General features: G+C 34.3%; 1 protein-coding gene across 2 annotated transcripts; it reads left to right on the top strand.

The window, feature by feature from the left end:
• The first annotated feature begins 5,010 nt into the window (after positions 1 to 5,010).
• LOC108572496 (serpin B4-like) lies at positions 5,011 to 16,476 on the top strand. 2 transcript variants are annotated; one of them, XM_017934746.1, is made up of 4 exons: positions 5,011 to 5,242; positions 13,134 to 13,487; positions 14,416 to 14,791; positions 15,473 to 16,476. In XM_017934746.1, exons 1-4 carry the CDS (start codon positions 5,201 to 5,203, stop codon positions 16,069 to 16,071), a joined length of 1,371 nt encoding a protein of 456 aa, XP_017790235.1. In that variant the 5' UTR covers positions 5,011 to 5,200; the 3' UTR covers positions 16,072 to 16,476. The 2 variants fall into 2 exon arrangements, with proteins under 2 accessions (XP_017790235.1, XP_017790236.1); XM_017934747.1 differs by lacking the exon at positions 5,011 to 5,242 and adding an exon at positions 8,871 to 9,169.
• The last annotated feature ends 191 nt before the right edge of the window (positions 16,477 to 16,667 follow it).

The raw sequence follows: 16,667 nt of genomic DNA, 5'->3' as shown, positions 1-16,667 counted from the left end.
TATTTAAGTGATACTTTAATGGTTAGTAAAATGTAAAGATAGTCTTACTGTGATGATACAAAATTATTATACACAATATAACTATTAACATTGTTAAAATATTTCAAAATGTTTGGCAAGTTTTAAGACGTTACAATGATGGATGTACAGAATGTTCTAAACTGTTGCTTTTTATAAAAATGTCAACAGATTAAAAGTAGTATTCGAATACATGCATTAAAGTTAACCACAATAAAGTATAGCATCGTGTACGTATTCTATTTATATACAATTTATGTATATGTTAACAAATCAGTGAACTTCTTGTATATATTTATATTCAAATATACGGTTAATTATCAAAATTATCGTAAAATGTTGACATAATGTCAACTTCTCTTCACTTGAGATAACGAATATAACCTATTTTATCTATCAGATGTGTGTTGCAATTGTATTGTGTGTGTAAACTATTTTATGTGAAGAACAAATAAGTTTCAACATAATAGTCATTTAACAGTTTCAATAAGAACTGTCAGAAATGTATCATTTTAATCAAAACAAGCCTTTATTCGTTGAAAAAACCGATTTATTTCATTGTAATAAATTAAAATATCCATTTCCATAGTTGATATATTACCAATATCGATGTTTAATGGTATCGCATTATGGCAATATTTTGTATTTCTTTCTACATCTTCTTATGAATATTTGCAATGTAAATGAAGTTGTTTCAACCAAATATGTTGTATATAGTACATGTTAATAGTGTTATTAAAATTAAGGGATTTATCGATAGAATTAGAAAAGAAGTAATCAAGGTAATTATTCGAAGAAGATTTAGAATGTATTAAATAATAAATTTCTCTTTGCATTTCTGCGTTTTGAATCAATTTTTGTAGGAAGTTAACAAATTTTTCGTCGTTTTTCGTAATATGATATAGGAATATATAATATAATATAACAATGATAAAAATATGTAAGTATTTCGTTCATGTGTTATTGATTTCTCTCGTTTTTGTTTCTATTATATTTGTTTCTTGAATGGATTAGAAAAATCGATATATGGCATACAATTTACTGCAATTATATAATATCGTAAATCCAGATTACATTACGTTAATGTCTGAACTGCTTTAAGAACAACAAATTCGCAAGCTTTTGCAGCTTGTTGTGATAAGCACGATCCAATTTCTTGAAGACGAGATAATTCAACTCGATCCTTTGCCAGAGAATATTCTTTCAAATTTACAGGAGGTTTCGTCGTTACAGTTAAATACAATTTATCAAGTTCGGTTTCTTCTTGTGGGTTTAAAGATTCTAGAAGATCAATTTTTATATAATTGTATATGAAATTGAAATGATTGATTTGGAGATTCTAGAATATCTATAATCGTGAATTAATTATTTTAGCATTTTTTAGGTTAGGTAAGTTCCAAGAACAAAAACGTATAATTGAAATTTTTATCAGCTTTAAGAATTATAATAATTAATCGATTAATATGAAAAATAATGGATCATTTAATTATAATTGAATGATTTCTTCACTTCACATTATATCTATTGTAGCTATTGCAATATTGTCGATCGTTACTTTTAGTTTCAAGTTCCGCAATTTTATTTGTTAGTTTCTGTCGAATAACTTTTATTTCTTTCGCTGTTTGCTTTGCATTCTTTATTTCCTCGTCACGTTTCGCTTCTTTCCTCTTCTTTAAACGTTTTTGATTTATTTTCGAACGTGGTAAATTTTTATTTACTTTTGAAAATCTTTTTACTCTGTTCTTTATCTTTGATAGGAATAAGCATTAAGGAACAAATCACGCGCCATTATAAATTTACAGTGTTTAAAACTTACGCGAACATGTAGTTGCATGGGAATCAGTCTTTTATCTTGTACACGCTTATACTTTTGCCAAATTTTGCCACAAATTTCGGCTCCGCGAAGTAGTTTTGATCTTAACCCTCGATTAGAAAGATTATGATATAAGGAAACGATTTTCCCTATGTTAAAATCATCTTGTCCGCCACCCTAATGCATCAACTATAGTTGTAGGAAATTACAATTATATGAAATATTGATTAAATGGCATAAAATTAAACGTAACATATAAGTGAAAAATTTAATGTTTTTTGTACCTACACATTGAGCTGTTATTAAAATTTTTGCTAAAAAGGTGTAAATAAGATACGATAAATAAGGATGATATTAAAATTTATATTTTGATTTTTGTTCGAATTTATTCTTGGCAAACTTTTTGATTTCGTTTCCTCGAATTTGTGCCAACGAAAATTGCCTTAACGCCAATCTTTAGTTCAAAAATAGAAAAATACCGAAGCTTTTGTTTTTTTTTTTCCTTCGGATTACATAATTCTGTGTTAAGCAATATTCACTTCTATAACGATTTGCTCTCTTAAAAGATTTACAGCAACGTCTGACGTAAATTAATTAACAAAATACATTCGAATCTCTTTTGTATAGTTTCAAATATTCGAATCGGTACCAGTTACTGCCACATTTTTCCATAAATTAAAAACTTATTTAAATTATGAGTGACAAAGTTATTTGAATTAAAGGAGATCAAACTTATTTAAATTACGAGTGATCAATGCGAATTATAGCGAATTGTGATTATAGCGAACTGTGATTATAGCGAATATGAAATTACCTATGTAACATCTCTTTAAAACACGATATTAATATTCGACAGATTTTACCATTTCGATAAACGTGCAATCCCAGTTTGTTCCATCATATTGACATTGCATAGCCGCTTTTTCTACTTCTTCAGAAATCTCAGTATATTTCATACAGTAAGCAAGCACCAAACTTTGTGGTATACTAATCACAGGCAAGGCTCTCCACACCTTTGTTGTGATTTCTTCAAACATTTTTAGTGACGTACTGTTGCTAAAAGTTGGTAATTCTGTGGACGATTGATACACATCCGGAAAATCTGTCTCTTTTGCAGAATTCTCACGTGGCTAAAGTAAAACGAATGCATAATTTTTCTTTTTATATCCTAACCAGTGTTTTACTTGTATTTAGCAATTCGAGAGGATAAATTAACATTTACTTGTTGCGCTTTCGTGTGTTTATCAGTTTTGGTCGATTTAGAAATAGTAAATGTTGTTATACAAACGAAGATACACTCGACTGCTATTATTTGTCTCAACATCGAAGAACAGAACTTTTTTAAAATACTATTTTATTCATACGCGACGTAGACAACACATTGTAACAACTGGTGGAATATTTAAACAAATGTTAATAGGATATCTGAAACGTCGGTTAAAAATTAGCTTTTTTTTTTTATTTTCAAGAGGCAATTTTAATTTTGTAGTATTACATCAAAAAGTTATTTCTCATTATATGAAAATCTTTCGTATCAATTTGATGGTAACTTTTTTTCGTACCATTTAGGTTAGAAATTATTTGTCTTTAATAATTAAAACGTGAAGTTGTATCTTTTAGCAAACTGTTTTTACTTACGAAAGATTGATTGATTTTATTAATGTTAATTCGATAACACGTTCGTTGCCAGCAGAAAATCGACAGCACGCTGGAAAATGCATTCTGGGTCGCATATGCTGCGTCGGTGGCAACGAACGTGTTAATCCATTAAAACATCTTTCACGACAAAGTTACGCTGATTACCAGGAAAAAGAGAAATCAAACAATACGACAGGTGTTCTAAACAATTATAGTGAGATAATCGTGTAACGTCGAGTTATGTTTGTTTTTAGCGATAAAAACCATAATTTATAGAGGCAATTAACTAAATCAGGAAATTTCGTTTAAAATCTACAAATCAACCGAGATAGCAAGATCGCATATATATAACGTTTCATGATTCATTGAGTATCGCCGACAATAAATGGTGTCTACAGCCTAAGGGTTTTTCAGGAACCGTTTTTACCTGATTCCTGGTAATAAAAATACTGCATGATCTTATGCTTCCACGCGACCGTTTAAATTTTCAAATGTCCACTTGCTGAAAGAAACGGTTTCGGTTAGTACGAGCTCTGTTTACGTGACGAGAGTCATGGAAATTTTAACGAAAAGTAGAAGGTCGAGAATAAGCTCGAGAATAAATTGTTTCGCAAGAAATTTATTCACCAGTTGAGAAAACTGCGTTCTATCGAAGCTTCTGCATGAAAACGATTGAATATCTGCTATTTGGCAGCTGCATATACATAAATACAAAACATTCACGCAATTTTCTGCGAACTAAATACATATCGCTGGAATTTCCACTTTTACGTATAAGTTTCCTCGCATTGTTAATTAATTTTTCTTCTTCTCAGAAAATTAATAGAAACAACATGATTTATAACGTGAAATGTTTCGATGTAATAATTTGACCGTGTCATTTGTACTCTATTCTCGCAGAACCTAACCCAACCTAACCTTTATTGTTATTTTCATGAACCGTTACTATTCCGCATGTTTATTTTCATTTTTACAAATAAAATATTAAAATTCTTAAGTCTTAAATAAATTTCGCCTCGTGTTTTCATATCATGAATTTATTATTTTAAAATAAACAAATTTATTTTGCAATTAATATAACTAGACTGTTTTTCGTATTGTTGTTTGCGAGAAGTAAGGTTATAAAATATTCCATAGAGAGTGGTCTTCAACTTAACGCGCCTTATTGATTATAGATTTCTATTGTATTTACAGAGTGTACATTTCGCAAAATTTTCGTTGGTAAGATCGAAAACTGTACTGTGTAAAGAAAAACGATTCACGTGCCGAGTGAGCGTTAATGGCGTCGTTGACAAATAAGAATTTCCGAGAATATCGCAGCTGTTGACCGCAAAAGATTAAAAGTTAAACAAAGCATTGGCGATTACGGATATAGAGATGATTGTAACGAGAAAAAAGAATACAACAGTCTAACCGGACGTATAAATGCGTGTTACTATAATCGTTGAATTCCCTGGGATTTTCCCTGCGTTCCACATGTATTTCACCGACGACTTGCATGCAGATATAAATGCATACCAAATAGAAAACTGAGGCTGCATATTCATTGAGGATTAGGCTTTGGAACGTTTAGTCTCGTATACGTATATTATTCCCGATATATTGCAACGAAAGCATGTGGTGTCCTTATTAATACTGACAGCTTGTAACGTAACGCCAGTGAATAACCAGTGTTTTTAGCAAGTTTAAGTGCGTAAGATAAGGAAGGACAAGTTATTGTGATTCAGCTGGATGAGGTGTTTAATTATGGAGATGTTCGTGAAAAATCTACAAGTAAGTTGTCTAATACATTTTTTCTTTAATCTGCAGGTGCAAGGTATTTGAAAATTGTATTTTACTTTCATGTTACAGTTCATGCTTGAAATAGATTATCACGAAATTGTTAGTATACGTGATTCATTTAGGACGCTTTTAATTAAATTTCAATAAAAATCTGTAGTTACCTAATTTTTTCTGAAACACTGAGCACTTTTAGAAGATTTCTGATAAAAATCCTATTTTGTAATATTACTTCCATTACTTCGTAGTAACTTCATAAGCTTCTGTTTATAAGCAATTTTACAACAAAGTATAAGAAGTGCTTTATAAATTCTGACCAATGTTGTAACATGCGTTTAGTAATTCGCAAAATAACAGAGAAAGAAAAGGCCATTGTTTTTGTAGGAAAGAACGTAACACATTGAAAACAAGCTGGAAGAGAAATATGCGTTTGGAATTTAAAAAAATTCTCGTGCACAGAATTGTAAATTGTAAAGCCGAACGCATAATTCAGGTTCAGGTAAACAAATTTTTTCTAAGCAATGATTAATATCACAGTAAATTTCATTTTACATATAGAATTTTTTTGTAAATCTTGCATTTACGTAATATTACATAAGAAAGTAGAGCAAATTTTACAATTTAATTCGAAAACCTGAAATTCTTCATCACATCTGACGATCATGAGATAAACCATACCCTTACTATGTAAATATTCGAGTCAAAATAACATGTGGCTTCTATCAGCAAATAATATTGATACTACGATAAAATGTATCGATTTTTCACTGACACTTGAGAAGAGAAATTCAAACAAACATAAACGATAGGCATGTGTCATGTTACTTCTACCTTTTTTTTTCACACTGTCCAAATATCGAAGATTAGAGAAATTGAAATTTTTAAAATTAGGATGCTTTACTTCAACGCAGACGGTATCCCTTTCAAGTGTCCAACCTTTTGGCTTGCCTGTGCCACACTGCGTGACGAGGAATCGTCTTGGGCCGCATACGAAATATATAACATATAGTTAACGTATATAAGCAACAAAACTTCCTTTATTTTTTTATATTTCTAATTATAACGCAATCGAGTCATGAAAAATGTCACTAAAAATCACGTAATAACGTTAAAAGTTTACGATCTTGTGGGGTTGCATTGCTAGCTCCTCTGGGCAGCATGTCGCCCGCGGGGCGTGTTGCTAGCCCTTGATGGCGTAACGAGCCCCGCGGGCCACGGGTTGGACATGCATGGTTTATTGCGCCTGTTGCGAAACAGAGGCAGATAAACGAGGTGTATGGGTCGATAAACTAAAGATGAAGCCTCTGACGTAGTTGTCCTACAAAACGAGCGGAAAATAGAAACACCATCGTTACTATTCTTCATTCCTGCATTGCCTCTGCTCGAGGGGAAGTGTGGTGCAGCTAAATGGTTTTCAATCATCTGTCGGTAATGTAGCACGCTGATAACAGAACAGGAAACTTTTCGAAGGTTGTTTGACCGTCTCGTCCTCTTATAGCTTATGGAAGGGATACAGTGAGGTAAAGTATAGCGTTTAAACGGCGACATCAATAGATGTAACCGCACCCAGGGCCGTCCTTCATTTGCGAACTGATATTTAAAATTTCTGCTCGCTATCTTTCATTTAAGGTATACCGTATTAAGCCTCCTTATTAGGTGTATTCAAATTTACCGCTAGATCATAATGTATCATACAGTATTGTAACACAGTGTAAGTAGAACAGTTGTTTCGTTTCGTGAAAAGATCAAGTTTAAAAAAAAAAAAACGAAATAGTTTTCAGTTTGAAGAAATCGGTTTGTCGAAGAACTTACGAGTATAAAGACAATTTGGTGTCGTCGAAAATTCAATCGTACGCCCGAGAGTCAGTGTCGCTTATGTTAGTTAAGTTTAACCAGTCTCAAGACAGATCTCTTAATTGCTCTCGTTGAACTATTTGACCCTTCAATTTGACTCTTCAATTTTGACCTGTCGCTATGTTTCGAGGATTTGTCGTCGAACATACTCGTTGAATTCGCTTTCCCTGGCTGCTTGCCAATACATACGAAAACGAGCCCATTTCATTCTCAACGCTGAATAAATTCTGAGGAGAGAAAGAAAGGAAAGGAAATTCGAGAGGACATTGCACGAAAGTGCAAAGTATCACGATTTCCTTGCAATCGTTGTTTCAAACGCTTTTATCTGCTAGAGAGCGCCTGTTATTGATCACGCTAACGTTAAAATTCCTGTTATTATTTACGATAGTTTCCATTCCGTATAAAAATCGCGTGACATCTCGCCTTTATAAAAATCTTCGATTTTATTGCCAGAGAAAAAGAATTACTGCACTTTTTACGCTCTTAAAATTATTAAAGCTTTCAAAGTTCGATTAAGCTGCGTTTCCATGACTAGAAACGACGAAAATCTGTTTTTCATACTGTTGAAACGAGGAAAAAAAAAAGTATCACACGAACATACGTCTGTAAATAATTTAATAACCTTTCACCCGCATGGAGTGTTGAGGAAAATGTATTTTCCAAAAGCCAAAGTTGTTAAACTGATAGCTTATTTCTGATTAACACGAATCAACCTTGGTTTACCTTTCTGTCCGTTATTGTCATGAATTTACAAGTTTTTTTTCTCATGCAGCGTTGTAATTCACGTTGCACGAAGTTATTATTCTACTTTTTTCTCGAACAAATCCAATTATCATAGTTGCATGATAATTATCGATTACAGAGCATGCTCGAACGTCTTATTTTAAATTTGACGAAATTTAGAAATGTAGAAGGTTTGTGAAAATGCTATTTCAGAGGATTTCTAGAATTTTAATTGCATTTTTTAAATTTGTCATAATTGTTGAATATTTATAAAAAAAAAATTTAGCTATTCAGGGTTAACCATTTTTTTAGGGGGTAAATGGAAATAACAGGTATCAGTTATGCTTTTATTTCGAACGATGAGGAACGATAAAAAATTTCCTCTTTATGCCGTTCGATGGAAGAAAAATATTCTCTCCCTCGAAAATTATTTCTAAATTTTGCGATGTTTCGCCCTTTTCGGCCCATAAAATTTTTGGTTGCCCGCACAAGGGTTAAACAACGGGAAAAAATATCGATGTTGGTAATACAGTAGGATCCCCTGTAACGCGGGAAATTCAAATTAAATTCCACCGATATCACTTTCTCAACGTTGGTACAGTTTCTTCGTCGCTTGAATTTTCTTCAACTTCGGAATTTGTACAGTAGGACCTCGTATAACGCTGTAAAAAAACTGCTATTGTCCCCGTATAACGCGATCAAAAAAGAAAAAAAAATCCGAATTTGTAATTTCGAAATTTTAGGTTAATTAAATTCCACTCGAAAAGCGACGTCGGTGGACCTTAATTTCTATTACGTACGTTCTTTTCTCGATCGCGTCTCACGGGGCCCCGTGAATTTTCTCTCCGTTCGACAAACATTCAATGCACACGCTAAAAGTGCGCACCATGGGGAATCGCACGAAAACGGTTTCCAACGGTGACGCGTTCATCCCCACCGGTGGTGCACGGGATTTCCTGGCAATGAAACCATTATAACCGGGCATTTCCAGTGTCGTCCAAGTAAGAAGTAACAACCTATCGCGACAAGGTGGACAACTCGCTCCGACCATTTGAAAGGATTCCGTGTTCGATGAGTAAATGTGACAGTGACTCGTGCGCAAAACCGTGGTGGGGCTAGCGGTCGAAGAGCCAGTTATTCGCGCGGGCATCTTGCCGAGCTCCGCTTTTCCTTCTCTGGACTCACAACCAGTTCAGCTTCGTACCGAGCAACAATCGGACGTTCTTTCCCTTTTTCTCTCTTCGTTTGTTTGTTTTTCTCCTCCGTGACCAGAGGACAGTTCGCACTTTGAGAGTTTGCGACGAGAGAGAAACGGAGTGAATCAGCGAAATGTTTCTTAAACCGGTAAGTGGACGGACGGGGACGGCTGACCTTTTTCTTCGTGCAGTTTCGTAGCTAGATTTCTTCGAAATATTGTGCTGTTTGTAGTAAATGTTCCAGTGAAATTATTCCGTGACGCGTTTTATGGGAGTTAGGCTACTTTGTTAACTAGCTTCCAGTATGAATATTTTATCCCACATTTTGCAATTACTGTTGATGATAATTGTTGTTTTTAGAAAGATGATGCTGCGTATTTATCGATTGCAGCGTGTACGCGTGTTAGTAGAGATTGACTAATAACGAAATTAAACTAAGATCGTTCTGGTGTTGGATCGATAAATTGCCTGATGTTAATTGGAGTTTTGTACGGTATTCGGACGTTTCATTCACCGTTCCTTCCTGCACTTATTTTATTTTCCCCGAATAGGAGAAATTTAACAGAACTTTAAACATGCGTAATTTCTACTCGTGGTCAACTAGAACTCCAGTTCTACGGCTGATCTCTCGCTTTCTCGGGAATGAAAAGTTCAAACGAGATAACTTATCTTTTTGCACTTCCCCCACAGTTTCTTTCCACGCTCTGCCTTTTATTTCTGTCATTAGTTTCGTCGACAGATTTTCGAATGCTGTTTCGAATGCAACAATCAGTGTAATAACAATTTTCTCGCATCTCCATGGAAAAGACGGCAGATACGACACGTTTTCTGTTTTATAACCAATCTTCCTCGGACCGTGAAGGACAAAGACTTCGACTACTTTCTGTGCCGATTTTTATCGTTCAGGACGAAAGAGTAATCGTGGAAATTTTATCGGCTAGATGGAGAAATACAAGGAAGGCCGGTGCAGTCGTTTACAAGTTATTTTCCGATTGTTAAGTCACGTTAAGCGTGGCTGATAATTCGATTTTAATTCGAATTTTCTATACGGCCACGCCGGACAGCGATTGATTACATACATCGCACGTGTTTCGTTTGTTACACCGCTCACGTACCCGAATGAGAAATTCACTTGTCGTTCGTTCGCTGTTTTTCGACGCGATTTTGCAAAATCTCGATCTCTTTCGATCACGCAAAATTTCGACCTTGCAATGTTGGAAAAATTCTGCGAAATAGTTATCTGATGAAGATTAACAACGACAGCTAAGGCAAGTTGGATCTTCAAAAATAGCTGGATTTTGCAAATCTCCGTGTCTTTCGATCACGTCAAATTTCGACCTTGCAATGTTAAACGAAATTCTGTAAAAATTCTGCGAAACAGTTACTTGATCAAGATTAATAACAATAGCTAAGTCGAGTAATATCTTCAAAATAGCTGATGAATCATAACTCGCTGTAATCTTGGTAAACAAATATTAAATGTCGAGGATTTAAAAAATGTGATAGAAGAGCTTCGTTGAATATTTCGCTCTAACATTGTGCATATTCTAATTTTTACAAAATTGTTCATAATTTTATGCTCCTACTGTCAAATTTCGTACTCTCAAATAATAAACGTGAACACTGAAAAATGTGCAGTAGATATTGAGATGTTCGGACTGGCAGAAATATTCAGAAAGTGGAGAGAAAACGTGTGGAAGGTGTAAAACAGAAAATGATACGCTGTCGTTTCCATAAATCAGGAAGCGTTTTTCGAGAGAATATAGACACTCAATTTCTCAGAAAATGATACGCTGTCGTTTCCATAAATCAGGAAGCGTTTTTCGAGAGAATATAGACACTCGAACCGGGGAGTGAAATTGATGGTTTTGGCGAAGGAGGAACGGGAAAATGGCATATTACGTAAAATCCACGGTAGTGAGCGCGGCGAAATTGTGGCACAATAATTGAAGCGAGTTTCCCACGTGCCAGAGGTAGTACTATCAGGTACAAACTGAAGAGGCGTGGTGTGTTTTCTCTTACTTTCGTCACAGGGGGACTTCGTCATACGTTAATCTCAGGGAAGAAAGCCGGACTATGATGTCACGGTTGTTTCTTCGTTGCTTTCACTCGTTTCGACGTTTGTGTTCTCTCTCCTCTCACATCGTGTGTTCCTCGATAATTTCACGTTTACCACGTGAACCCTTTGTGGATATTTCACTTCAGGTCTACATCTCGGTGTTTATTTTACGTTTAAGTTGGCTGTAGAAATTACGGCAGTAGACTTTCTTTTTTAGACATTTTTCTAGTAAGCTTGTATGTATGTTTTGTTGAATTTTTCTTGGTAGAAGAATTATTATAGTGAAATACAGTAACGTTGTTGTAATTTATCGTTGTGAAAAGTAAGATTAACGCTAGTACGATCTTCGGGTCATTTTTGACCCGTCATCTTCTTATTTCTTTTTAGTAACTTTTGCTGTTATTAATTTTACGTTTCCTTGATGTTGTATTAGAAGTTTATCGTCTAGGTTCGTGCGCTGGTAACGAAAATTGTTAAAATTGTTGCACATAAGGTCTTGGGGTCTTTTTTGACCCAAGGAAACGGAAGAACGCGCTAGGGTTGAGAATTGTAGATAAATTACCGACTGGGTATTTAGTTATCTTATCGACGATTTCAGTCCTTCGGTGTACAGCGTAGAAATGTATAAATTCCTCTTTGAAAAAATTCACCGATCGTTACGCGTCAGAGTACGTATTTTTTTAAATCGAATCCTTGAGGATTTATCGTCGCGACGAGAAAACTCGTTTGGCGTGACATATCTGTGTCCGATCTCCCCCCGAAAATATTCTAATGAGGCTCATTGTGATTAATTAGAGCGTAACTCCTACAGAAAACTTTTTTTCCCACCGTGACATCAAACTGTTGCAGATACGGATGACGTTCACGGTGATTTATTTGTAGATATCACGTTGACCTCGTGTGTATATATGTACATCGAGATCTAGAAACATGCATAAATTAGCGTTTAGAGGTCACGGCTATGCTGGTTTTCAAAATGGAGAAGCACTCCGTGGTTCTTCCAGCTGCAGAATCGACGAAGCTTCTGCTTGCTTTCCTTAGGCTGCTCCTCTTTCTTTTTTACGTCTCTGGCACAATAATGTCGCTTTCTCCGTTCACTACGGTGAGAAAGTCTTTTCTGTGAACCATTTTGAGAAATTTTTATCACATCAAATCACGTATTCTTCTTCGTAGTGTGAATTGAAACATAATTCACCAATGCGTCATCAGTCAGATAATTAATATTCATTCGCTGAAATTCAGTAATTTGTAAATTTTTGAAAAATTTAGATTGAAATTAGTTATAGGTATTAATCGTATAGAAGCTTAAAATTAGTAAATTAGTTATTTTTCATGTCTCACTGTAGAATTTATCTTTTGCTAATTTGTAGACGTTTTACGAAACTGTGTAAAGTATGTTTATCAATTTTTTCTATTTCCTATTTATAGAATTCACTTTTTCTCGTATGTGCAGTTTGGTTTTGAGACATTTTTAGACGGTTCACGCAAGGCAAACTTGTAATCTTGTCACAGTCGACGTTAATAATAACAGTACATTACTAGGAAATTACTCGAATATTCGACAGGTATAATTTTGCTTTGCGTAAGCTACATATGCATTTCTTTTTACGCGAAATGCTTCAGGTCACGCGTGTTCTATTTCACACTTCCTTCTTTATTTCATCAAGATTCTTCATTTATAACTGTATCGCTTCCTTAACAATTATCTGTAAAATTTCAATGTCTCTTAATTTTTTATATTCTCATAAAATTAATTAGCCTACTATTAATATCACTTACCAACTATTAAAACAATACCCTAATTGAACCAATTTTTCATATCTTTTACAACAGCATTTTTCGACTCGAAATTCAAGTATTCAGTGTAATAAAAACATCTGACATTTACAACAAAATATTCTCTAAATCCGCTGCAGTATCCCTCCATTTCAAAATTTTCAATTCGACGACATCTTTACGCACACTAAAAAAAAAAAGAAAAAATATTGTAACAATTTTTCACAAAGAAAAAGTGTTCGATGAATTTCTTCAACGATTACTCGTCTCCTTCCAGGTAACGTTGCTATTATCAGCGCTATTGTTGTTCACCGGCGTGTCGGCGCAATGTCTGACCGGAAACGACAATCCTCCGACGATGATGTCAGGATCGAAGAAGGCGTTGATCGACTCTAAATTCGGCTTTGCTCTCGAAACGTTCAAGAAGACGGCGCAGCTCGTGTCGCGTGACAACGTTTTCTACAGCCCTTACAGTATTCACGAGGCTTTAACATTGGCGTACTTCGGCGCTCGGGGAACTACCGAGCAGTCCTTGAGGAGAGCTCTGCACATACCGAACGATCTGTCTAAAGTCGACGTGCAACGATACTACGCCTTCGAGAAGTCCATCAAGGAACACATGGATGCTCAGGTAAGGTGGTTCGAAACCGTGTGGTTGCATCATTATCGTTCGAGTTAGCAACTGTTCCAAGGCGAGCCACATAATCGTGACATCAGACGGGATGTCGAACTGTTTAGTACTCGAGACGATCAGACCTTTCAGCCTTGGCAATCTGTATAGTTAGAAGTACCTTGAAATAGCTTAGGTTCTTTGAACTCGAGATATAGAAAGAACTTTCGTTTGATAGCTGCTTCGTAGAAATTCTTAATGAACCTCTTGTCGACGCAACGTTTGATAAAACAGAAATGTTCGTTTCTTCGGTATAGAGAATTGTGGTTACCTCGAATGCTTGGTTTTATTTGCCTATTCTTAGTTATGCGCTTTTTTTTCTTACTGTTAAATACATTTTTAACGTATTTTTTTGATATTTTTATTTTGCGATTTAAATAGTGTCGTATTCTTAAATAATTGCAGCTTTAGAACATTTTCAATATTTTTCTGATATTTAAAAATTTTGATATTTTTGTTTTATGATTTAAGTAGTGTCGTATTCTTGAGTAATTGTAGCTTCACGAAAGTTTCATTGCATGTTTTTTGTTGTTGGATGAAATAGTTCAACTGTTCCCATTTTGCAGTACACGAATTCTTATGGCTGTAAAGCAACAAATACTATCATGAAATGACTAATTATTAAGAATTTTTATAATAAGTGTTTACGGTGTACTTGAAACATACATTTCCTTTTATTCGTGATAATTTAGTCCGTAATATAATTGTATCACAACGTATATTCCAATTTAATATAAAAAAATTAAAAACAAGGTTTTTTCTTCGCAAGAAAGTTCTAATTTTCCATTTAAAGAAATGATTTTCAAGTGAAACTTTTAGCTTAATACAATAGTAGATATACAAATTAATTTAAGTGATATTCAAATTAGTTTTCCTTTTTGTTACACAGGGTAACGCATCGGCAAATTACGAATACAAGTCAGCGAATCGATTATGGATAACGGATAAGGCAAATGTACGAGAATGTATGTTGGACTTATTTAGTGGCCAGTTAGAAAAGACAGATTTCCATACAAATCCAGCTGCAGTTCGTGATCGTATCAATCATTGGGTCAGTAACATAACCAAAGGACACATTCGCGATCTTCTTTCTCCTGATAGCATCGGGGAGGATACCGATTTAGTGTTGGCAAACGCGGTATACTTTAAAGGACTTTGGCGAAGTCGTTTCGATCCTGCTAATTCCAAGAGAGATCTTTTCTACACTTCTGGATCGCAGCATTCCATGGTTACGTACATGAGGCAAAAAGGGAATTTCAATCATCGTAAGTTGAATCAATTGTAACTGAAAATATGAATTATTAATGTCAAACATTTTTCTGTTTAAAACACTGTTATTTATATGTTTTTAATTTCGAATGCTTACTTTTTCTATTAAAGTTTTTTATCTTCTGTTATTTACCATTACATCGAATATTTATTCGAAAATTCTTCGGTAATTGTAAAATATAGTATTTATATATTCTATACCATCTGTACATTGGAAAAAACAATTCTTATCATGTTCAGTGATAGGTGATAAGAACTTCAAATAGATAAATCATTTGCTAATTCTATTAAGTGTTCAATATTTGATTTGCAACAAGTGCTTCTTAAGTAAACCTTAAAAAATCAATACATGGAATATGATAAATATTATAATATAATATTTTGACTAAAGTAGTCATATATTTTAACTACTTTGTTATATTTAATCATATTACCTGATTTATTGGTATATGTGATATTAGTTGAATCTCGTACAACAAATGTATTATTACATTTTCCTGAATCTAACAATACGAAAATATCTTTCACGAGAAACTAAGTTAGTCAAGTTGTCATCTAGATGAATAAATCGTTACAATTATGATTTATAATTTATGATTTAGATTAGAATATAAATTCAAATCATAAATTATACGTAATAAATAAACATAAATAAATGGGAAAAATTTTGTTTGCAGTTATCTCTGAGGTTCTTGGCGCGCACGTCTTAGAACTACCCTATAAGGGTAACGAAGTTTCTATGTTCGTTTTACTTCCACCATTCGCCACCGCAAAGATGTTCAATGATTCTGAAACAGCCGGTGATCGAGACAGTGTGCGTCAATTAGTCGAACGTATTTCCACTGAGACTGGATCCGCAGAACTACGTGATCTCTTGGATTCTGGTATACCCCCGCAACAAGTAGAGGTTATTTTGCCGCGTTTCGAGATAGAGAAAGAACTTCCATTGACCGCGTTGCTTCATGAAATCGGCGCAGGTGAATTATTAATGCCTAACATGGCCGATCTTCGAGGTTTCGTTGAAGGTAACGAGAAGACATTGCATCTCGGTGACGCTGTACATCGCGCGCGAATTGAAGTCACTGAAGAGGGCACCACTGCAGCTGCAGCTACGGCCCTCTACTCTTTTCGCTCAGGTCGACCATTGCAACCGGCGATTTTCGATGCAAACCATCCGTTCATTTATTTCATTTACGATAAAGCCATGCGTACGATATTGTTTAGTGGAATTTATCGCACTCCTAACTCTCCGCAGAATACCGTACAGACGGCTTAATGCATTCAGCGTTTGCCGTCGTTGTTCCTTGTTATATCTTGGATCTTTAATGTGTGCGTGGTAAGCAGTGTGTGAGCTTTATGTAAGTTTGTACGTGCGTATAAAGTGAGGTTTGTTTCATGCATTTTATAAGATAAATACGATGGATCGTTATTTGTAGAACATTGTTAAGAATTTTTCGGAGCCTTCGATTATAAATATTCTGGTGCATTCCATTGGATCACGTATTACGTGAATTTTTCTTTTAAATTTGTTATATCGTACGTGCAACAAATAATATGCGAATTCTTGAGGTGTGTTTGTTACCATGGTAAAAAATGTGAAAGCAAACCATCTATGATACCATTTTGAATATTCTATATGAAAAACTGCTATTGTACGAGTTTTGTGATACTTTTATTATACGAACGGTAAAGTGTTAACAAATATTGTTCACTTTAATTACTGACAATTCAAAATAAAGATTTTAATTTATACTGTTAATGATAAATTATTCTATTTATGAATTATGATAAAAAAATTTTTGAACCATACGATTTAATTTTTATTGATCAATTTTGAGTAAAAATAATGTCTTTTTTTTAATTTTCACGCGA

Source organism: Habropoda laboriosa, unplaced genomic scaffold, assembly GCF_001263275.1.
Source record: "Habropoda laboriosa isolate 0110345459 unplaced genomic scaffold, ASM126327v1 scaffold65, whole genome shotgun sequence".
NCBI classification, from domain to species: Eukaryota; Metazoa; Arthropoda; class Insecta; order Hymenoptera; family Apidae; genus Habropoda; species Habropoda laboriosa.
This window is presented reverse-complemented; position numbering and strand designations above follow the sequence as displayed.